Source organism: Apis laboriosa, unplaced genomic scaffold (assembly GCF_014066325.1).
Source record: "Apis laboriosa isolate Shangri-la unplaced genomic scaffold, ASM1406632v1 scaffold83_cov151, whole genome shotgun sequence".
Lineage (NCBI taxonomy): Eukaryota > Metazoa > Arthropoda > Insecta > Hymenoptera > Apidae > Apis > Apis laboriosa.
In genome coordinates, this window is record NW_025224581.1 from 386,039 (window position 1) to 394,994 (window position 8,956).

At 30.0% G+C, this 8,956-nt stretch overlaps 1 protein-coding gene across 1 annotated transcript; it reads right to left on the bottom strand.

Moving 5' to 3' along the window:
* Positions 1-1,055: 1,055 nt before the first annotated feature.
* Positions 1,056-4,983, bottom strand: LOC122719548 (nanos homolog 3). The gene is made up of 3 exons (XM_043945475.1): positions 4,739-4,983; positions 2,895-3,117; positions 1,056-2,564 (listed from the first exon to the last, which is right to left on the bottom strand). The coding sequence occupies exons 1-3, from the start codon at positions 4,878-4,880 to the stop codon at positions 2,414-2,416; spliced, it is 516 nt and encodes a 171-aa protein (XP_043801410.1). The 5' UTR covers positions 4,881-4,983; the 3' UTR covers positions 1,056-2,413.
* Between the last annotated feature and the right edge of the window lie 3,973 nt (positions 4,984-8,956).

Sequence of the window (8,956 nt, forward strand, 5' to 3'; positions counted from 1 at the left end):
TTTTCTTTAAATTATTAAAACAAATCTTTTTTAATTAGTTCGAATAATCAACATTCAATACTCAGACTAATATATAAAAAATATATTAAATGATTCCCTAACTTAAATCGAAATTTCAAAATCAAAATCAATATAATGAAATCAATATATTTACGCGCTCGTCTATCCATGTTAAATATATAAATATTTTACGTTCGTTGTTTAATTCGACTCATGTGTTGTGTATTCTGAAAAAGATCGATAAACCAAGAAACAAAAAAAAGCTTTCTCTGCCTGGAAAGAGCCAAGAATCCGGCCATCAGCTATCGAAGTACCAAAAAACAAAAGAACGTAAACACTACAGCTAGTATATATACTTCGTTTATATACTATACTTATACTTCGTATAATACTTAGTATTATCCTTCGTTTCGACCTTCTTTGAAGCTTATGGTCAGATTCACAGGAACGAGAAAGGCTTCCTTTAGTTTCAAAATAATTATGCATCCAGAATCGTATCGAGAAATCCTACCTGATTCTATTTTTTAATTATTGCTCGAAAATAACGAGTATCATAGAGTCCGATAAATTAAAAGTGAAACGAGCTTCGTAAACTTCTCTATTATAAAGATGTCACGTAAATGGTAATATACATACAATTAGAAAAAAGTTAATTTTATGTGCAAAAATAAATTGAGAATACAAAATAAAATTTTTTTATTTAAGATTTTTTGAATAAATTAAAATTGAAAATTTGTCAAATATATGTGTGAATTTGGATAATTTTCAATTATATAATAATCAATTATCAATTATATAATGGATAAGAGTTTACACTATATGTAAAAATAAATAAAAATGCAGAATAAAATTTTTTTGTTTAAATTCCCATTTAAGAATACATACTAATTATAATAATCTAAACACTTTGGTTAATAAAGTATATTATTCAATTAAGAATTAGCCAAATTCACATATTAGTATTTGATAAATTTTCAATTGATATTTTTGAAAATAAAGCCTCAAACGAATGAATTCGTTTTATTTTAATATTAACTAATCTATTCTAATATAGATATTTTCAACTTATTTTTATAAGTAAAAAAACTTTCCTTTGCCCTTTCCTTCCCTATAGTATATACTATCAGTTAGGACATTCTATACATTATACTTAATGCTGTCAAATGATTAAGTATAAACTTTAAAAGGAACTATATCTCATTGGTCCATCGTCGACTTTTTAAGAAAAGCCTAAGTATCTTAAAAAGAAAAATCTTTTCTTTTATGACTTTTAATAAACATTAGTAATGTACAAACGCAATCTCTATGTTACATATTTTGTATAGATAAATAAAACTGCGTAAATGTTTTTAGTTTCAAATATCGTCTAATATTTTTTTTTTTAAACTTAATTAAACGTAGTACTCTGTCCATTAACGTGTCTCGATAAAAAAATTTTTTGCTGAAAACTATTAAGATTGAAAAACGTGATTTACTTTGTTAAATGATTTATAAAAAAATCAATTATATTTGTAATCACAAACAACATGGATTTTTTAATATTCATGACTGTCGTATAAAAAGTCTTGAAGAGTCTTATTAACATTATCACAGTATTTGTTTGTAAAGTTTCAATCTTTTTTTAAAGAGTCGTTTTCACACTGACGAACATTTGTCGACAATCTTAAGAAAAATATGAATATTTATCAATGTTATGTCAATGCATGTAAATGTATGTATATGAAATTAAAAAAAAAAAGTTGAAATTATCATAATATTAAGTGATGACTTGAAAAGATGATAAAAATATTCATTTATAAATAAATCTTTTTCGTAATCGCAAAGGAAACTTTATAGAAAAATGACACGTTTGACGAGAGTATATGGCACCGTTTTGTATAAATAATTTCTTATGACTAAAATGTCTTTGGATACAGCCTCTTGATTATCTAAACTCTAGACGATTCATATTACGATTCGAATAATAATCTTTTTCATAGTTTGCCTCCGAGCTTCAGTGGTTTACTTTATATTTCTTTTTCACTAAATATCGTATTGTCCAAACCGAAATAAATAAATGATGTAAGAACAGAAAATAAAGACAAAGTAAATGAAATGTAGAATAAACTGTTTTCTCTTTTGCTTAATCGATAAGATGAATTTCGTAAGATCCAATGGCAACCGAGCAACGAATGGTAACATTGTTTCGAGAAATCGTTACTAGGAATTTAATGTACATTCCTGTAAGGCACTTTGGTTCGTTTATATTTGAAAAGATGCGACGACGGTAAAATTACCTGCCAGCAGATGATACCGAAACGCTCGCGAGAGTTAAGGATGGAGGCACCACTTCTTCGAAATCCTTGAAAAGAAGATATACTTTTGATGTTTTATGGCACAAGAATGGTGACACGTGCTCGAGTGCCACGGTATTTTATTTGACGCGTCGTTTGCCCATAGAGTTTCTCAATAGTTTGAACGCATTTACTGTTGCCAATGTACCAGGGTTTTTGGTGCCTTTTGGACAATACTTGACCGTATGAGCTATGTCTCCACACGCACCGCAAATTGGACATGTATAAGCCCTAACGATTCACAAAAAAAATGATATGAGAAAAACAATTTGTAGCTTTCTCAAAAAAAGTTTCTTTTTTTCAACCTTCCATAATATTTTTTCTTTTCTTTTTTTTTTTTTTTTACTAGCAAAGTAATGATCTTGACTTTATTTTGTTTATTCTAAATCTGTTCATTATTCAAATTTTTAAAATTGTTTTGAATAAATGCGTTAAATGTTTAGTCAATAACAAACAAATAATCGGCGAAGTATTAAGTGAAATTTTGCTCGTGTTCAAATGCATTCAAAGATACTACGGAAGATTATAAGAAAAAAGATCGAAGGTTAGGAAAAAAGTTACCTTAAAACTGGACAGGAGACGCGACCATCAGCATCTTTCAGCAAGTGTTTACGGTAATAAGCCTCCTCTTCGCCATTATTTCTACAGAAAACGCATTCTGTAGGCAAAGGTTTCTTATTTTTCTTGCGGCGTGGTGTCGTTTCTGGCATTGTAACATTGTCCAGATCTGGACAATATTCAAAATCACGTCCATTATGACGGAACTCCTCCATTACATCTTCGACTATAATTGTCAAATTGTTATGTGTATTGTATTCCGTCAAAAAATATAAAAAATGTAAAAAATAAAATACAAAGAATAAATAAAAAGCTAATTTTACGCTTAAGATCGGGTAAAAAAATATATATATATAGAAAGTATATATAATCTTAGAAAGTTTTCGAAGATGATCGAAAAATGATAAAAAAGAAATATTTAATAACAGATAAAATTTGCGATCTGTATATTTTTGTTGTGAATTTAATGCGATACATCGTAAGTCGAGAAAATAACGTCCGTAGGTGTTGGGTTTCACGGTTTGTAAACATTGTCGTCCTAATTTTTCGAATGACGCAGAAACGATATTGTCGTTTAATCGAAAATATATAATATTTGTAACAAGTATTATTGTTGTCAACGTTTAAAAGCCATCAGAAAGTTACAAAAAGCTAACGTTCATTTAGCGTTTGTATTTTCATCTCAAATATTGTGTATGTGTTGATATTTAATGAAATAGCCTGCCATCTTTGAACTCCTTTGAATCCTAAATCGAATGTTTCAAGCAAAAAAGCACGCGATCTTCTGTTTACGTTTATACAATCTTAAACATCTGTATCACCCAGACAAGAACGATCACTTGTAATCTTTTTTTTTTCTTTTGTCTTTTTCCCTCGAAAAAGCAAATGGTCGACAGACCATTATGTTTATGAAATATTGAAATTATTAAGTAATACCAATATATTAGTTTTTTTTACGTAATTCAATGAATTCGATCGAATAAACGTTTCTAGGAATCTCTTGAACGACGTGTTATTCAGCGGAACGTTTTAGAATACAGAATTCCTCTTATCGATTCGTTTGTTTACAAACTAAGGAAAGTATCTACTAATCGGAACGCGAGTTTATCACGCATAATGAATCATGATCAGAACGCACGATTTTAAATCGAAATACATTACAACGCGATAGTGACATTTTAAATTAAGAAAAAAAAAAAAAATAAACAGATATCTATTCAAAAATATTAATTTTGACATATTTATAATTATGCGAATTGGAATGTATGTGAATAAGAATGTATCATGAGCAGATTAATAAGAAACGATTTCTTCTTTTAATCGAAACAAATGATCATCGATGACAGTTTATCCTAAGTTATGAGGAATCCATGATGAGAAAACGATTATTATATAAAAATTATTTACATTATTTTGTATTTGATTTAAATTATTTATGTAAAAAGAAAAGATATTAATAAAAAATTTATATCATGATGTAGAAATTAAATTCATTGCGATATAAATTATGATAGAAATATAGGTTAACGTGAAGCAAAAAAAAAAAAAAAAAAAAAAAAAAATAAGTACAAATTAATATTAATATTTTTAATTTTTTTTTTCATAATCGTTTACGACGCAAAAAAATTACGTTACGTCATATAACCTATGTTATGCGATCTACATAATTCGAAAATTTATAAATGCAAAAATTCGAAAATGTAATAAAAAATGTCTTATCGATTTTTTACATATCTAACGTATCAAAATCAATGAAGCGCGTCTCATTTCAATAGATTTTTCATCATCGATATTATTGTTCAATAAATTTTCCAACAAATTCTATACTTTTAAATAAATTGACTTACCATTTGGAACAGATGTGTTTTCTGTCTCGATCGAAAAATTGACAAATAATCTCTTGATCTCTTCTTCGAGGCTAGTGTTGAACGGATAAAAGAAGTTCGACACCTGTGGCATCGGAAGTTTTTGCATGAGCGAGACATGCATCGCGAACAATAAACAGAAATTACGATAAGAAACGAATAAGAAAGAAAACTGACAAAATCGCGTACACGTAACTTTTTTACGAGAAGATGGAAGACGAAAGATCGCGAATAACGATAAACGACGTCTCGATCCACCACAGTCGAGTTTCGAAATTCAACTGCCGAGTGCCAAGCTAGGATGTCACTTTAGCGTAACCAACGATCGCGAAGAAAGGATCTGATGGTGGGGATGATGCCTCCATACTTGAATCCGTATTTCGTATATTCAAGTACTTATATATTACATATTCCTGTAAAAAAATAATAATTGTATATGTAAAAATATACAATTTAATTATTAATCTATGATTGATCTATAATATGAGTTTGAAATTAATAATTCAATGATGGAAAAGGAAGGCGTGAAATATGAAACTGTATATTTTGTTGGTACTAAAAAAAAATATGATTTAACGTTGTTGAATTTTCAAACGGTTTTATTGAGTTTTTATTAAAAATTGTTGATGAAATTTTTGAAATGTAATATTCGGACAAAAGAGCGAATTGAGATGAAACGAATGCCGTATCGAGATGTTTGTATTTCCTGGACGGCTCGGAAAGGTCGAATCGCTTTGATCTCGCCGCGAGACGACAGTGACGTTAAATTGTAATTTAAATCCACAGACATTATGCCAGGCTACGAAAGAAGACACAGTTTTTCACTCATTTATTTTTAATATCAATATGTATATCAGTTATATAAAAATACTGGAAAACGATCGTTCGCATTGCGGTACTTTTTTAACGATCTGCGTGTACTTTAATGGTAATTAATGGTTCGCTTGCGGCAACTGGTTTCGATCGATGAATCGAAATCGTATCTTTTTTGGTGAAAAAAGAGACAAATGAATATTCGCTAATCTTCATCTTTATTGTTACTGTGTAAATATGTAGGCACTGAACAAATAATGTTTCATAATTTGTTTACAAACATTTACATTTACTGATCTTCTTTTTTGTTCAATCATTGAATATTCTCTGCGAGCAGCTTGGCCACATTAGCCAAGACCGCTTTTAATCCATCTGCTCGACCTTTTTAACATCCTTACGCGTAAATATCATTATCGTCTTTCAGCATTGTATGCGCTCGACCCAATTTCTAATTACGATCTCAATATTTTATCAATATATATATATATATAATATATATATTTATATATATATTTATTTTATTTTGTTATGTATATTTTAATCTCTATCCGCTAATATAATGTTTTTCTAGTCTAAAAATTACCACGATTATTAAAGATAATATATACTTCTGGGAAATTATAATTAAAATAATAGTAAATATAATAATATGTCAAACATATATGTCCCGTGTTCGTGTATGAGTGTAAAAAAGAGAAAAAGAGATAAAACGATAAAGGAAGAGGGAGAAAAAGTGAGAAAGATGGATGGAAAGAACAATGAAAGAAAAACAATGAAAGGAATAAAACAGGACGCGGTTCGTGAGGAAAAAAATTACAGATAAACACAAATTCTAAACTTTGGCTAATGAGAAACAATATTCCACAAAAGCGAGAACGCGACGTCGTTCCATCGATCGATCAGTGCCCGTTATCGCATCTTTCGATGATTTTCAAAACGTGTTATGTTATTAAGTAAATAAACGAGAATTAAAATTTTAAAAATGAAATAGAAATTGAGATTGAAAGAGAGAAAGACAGAGAAAGAGAGAAAGAGGAAAATAGAGAGAAAAGTAAAAGGAGACGAATAGGCAGTGGAAGAGGAAGTTTTCTGTACGAAACGGATGCGATACGAATGCGCATGCGTGTAATGCTTGCGTGTATGTGTACGCAATGATCATGCATATGATGATTTACCATCGGTAAAAGAGAGAAAGAAAAAAAAAAGAAAATTCTAATTTTGTTTCGTTTTGTTCTTTTTTTTTTTTTACTTTTCATTTCTCACGGACAGCGGAAAGAGAGAAAGAACGAGAACGCAGAACTGAGGGGTTTCGAATTGTTTTTATCGTCTAACCGTTTCAGCCTTTTTCTTCGTGTCTCAAGTATAAAATTAAATGGGCGATAAAGCCTTCGTGTAAAACTATACTCATATACTTTGTTCTCTCTATTGTGCTCAAGTGTAACAACCTTTTTTTTTTTTTTTTTTTTTTTGCTATACATGCGTGTTTTATTATATTTTGTTTTTTCTTCGTACTTTCCTGTATATTACGTATACACTCGGAAATTCTCGAGTATTGAAAATTGACAGAGACTCGATTACGTTGTTATACATGAGACACTGATAACGGCGATGCTGTTCTCTTAACAACGAAATGTAACGCTGATTAATTTAACCGACGATCATTACTTTTTTAATACGCATTTTAATCGCCGATTAGGGTTTCTCATATTTCTTTTTCCCCGACTTCCATTATTTTTTTTGTTTTTTTATTTTTCTTCCATTTCTCCTATCGCGTTTGTATTTTGTAGTAATTTTAAGTGATCTTCGTACGTCGATGTCGCGGTGGTCCGTTTTGGAATAGCTATATAATTATTATAAATATATTCATATGTGTATGTGTCTCTGCGTGCGCGTCCGTGCATGCGCACGCGTACACGCTTATCCTGCGTGCGAATGCACACGCGCGTACACGTATACAATAGGTCCATGCGTTTTTTTTTTTTAAATCTTTTGTAATGCGCGTGTAATGCAATGTATGTGACAGTGACATAGTGTATACTAGGAATGTACATAGTGTACGTAGATATAATTAAGTTGTGTATAAAACGATGATACATACTATATTCATTACTCGTTTATATCAAACGACACATAATTATGATATCAATTTTTTTAGTCTCATTGTACGATGCACACGGCGATCGGGCATCGTTCGCCAATAATAGGCTAGTCTTGTCCCGTCTTCCCATACAATGTCGATGTAGTCCGGCGATCTTGTTACGGTCACAAGGTCGCGCGGCGTGAGATTACCATTACAAGAACTTCCAAATGAATGGCCATCAGTCTTTGAGACGTACGGTTTGGCATACGCGCGATCTCTTCGTTTAATAAAAAAAAAAAAAAAAAAAAAAAAATGAGAAAAAAATATGAAATATAATGTATATTATGTTAAACGAATTGATAATTTCGTTTAATAAATCGTACAAAGATAATCGTTAACCGTTTTGGTGCCTAAAAGCAAATAGGGAAATACCGACGCGATGTACATACGTATATGTATGCATCATGAAACATGTATAATCGTTTCAAGTTATGCGCAAGATAAAATCAAATATTTTGAAAAATGTTTATGGCACCAACAGGGTTAACAAAAGTCCCATGCAATTTGTACTCTCGCGAGGAAAAAATTCGCTTAAAAAAAAAAAATGTCTTGCATAAAAAGGAGGAAAAAAAGCGACGTTACGAAAAGAAAAGGAAAAGACTAATGTTAAACTTGGAGTCCTTATGGACGGTAGAAAAGTAGGAAATTTTTCTAAGGATCAATTGGCCGATAAAAAACAAAAAAATAAAAACGAAACAACGAATGACCAAAAAATGAAAAAAAAAAGTCGAATTTCCTCTTTATGTTACACTTTTCTTTTTTTTTTTTCTTTCTTTCGTCTTCTTTTTTAAATTCGTTTGTTCCTTTTTGTTCAAAATGGCTCGATGTTGATCCTCAAAAACATGACCATCCATTCTGGACAATCCGCGTTGATTATTAATATTAAATATTAATACTTCTAGTCGTATACTCTTGCTAGAGTAAAAGTGGTCTTGTGCGCCCCAGATACGTTTCACCGGGACGTGCATAGGCAATACAGAGTGCTTCAGGCGCATGTATTCTTGCGTTCTTGATATGCGATAGTACTAACCTAACAAAACTTGTCCTTATATTTCTCATTTGGTATGTCTTAGTCTTACTTTACTTAAAAAAGGAAATAATAATAATAATAATAATTATAATAGTAATAGTAATAATAATAATATAATAATGATAATGATAATGATAATGATAATGATGATAATGACAATGACAATGACAATGATAATGATAATGATAATGATAATGATAATGATAATGATAATGAT

Bases quoted from the DNA above. Each gene is read 5' to 3' on its own strand.
- LOC122719548 (XM_043945475.1), bottom strand. From the start codon at position 4,880: ATGCATGTCTCGCTCATGCAAAAACTTCCGATGCCACAGGTGTCGAAC. The intron at 3,118-4,738 runs GTAAGTCAATTT...TGACAATTATAG, and splicing joins AAACACATCTGTTCCAAATG to TCGAAGATGTAATGGAGGAG. The intron at 2,565-2,894 runs GTAACTTTTTTC...GTGAATCGTTAG, and splicing joins GTCTCCTGTCCAGTTTTAAG to GGCTTATACATGTCCAATTT.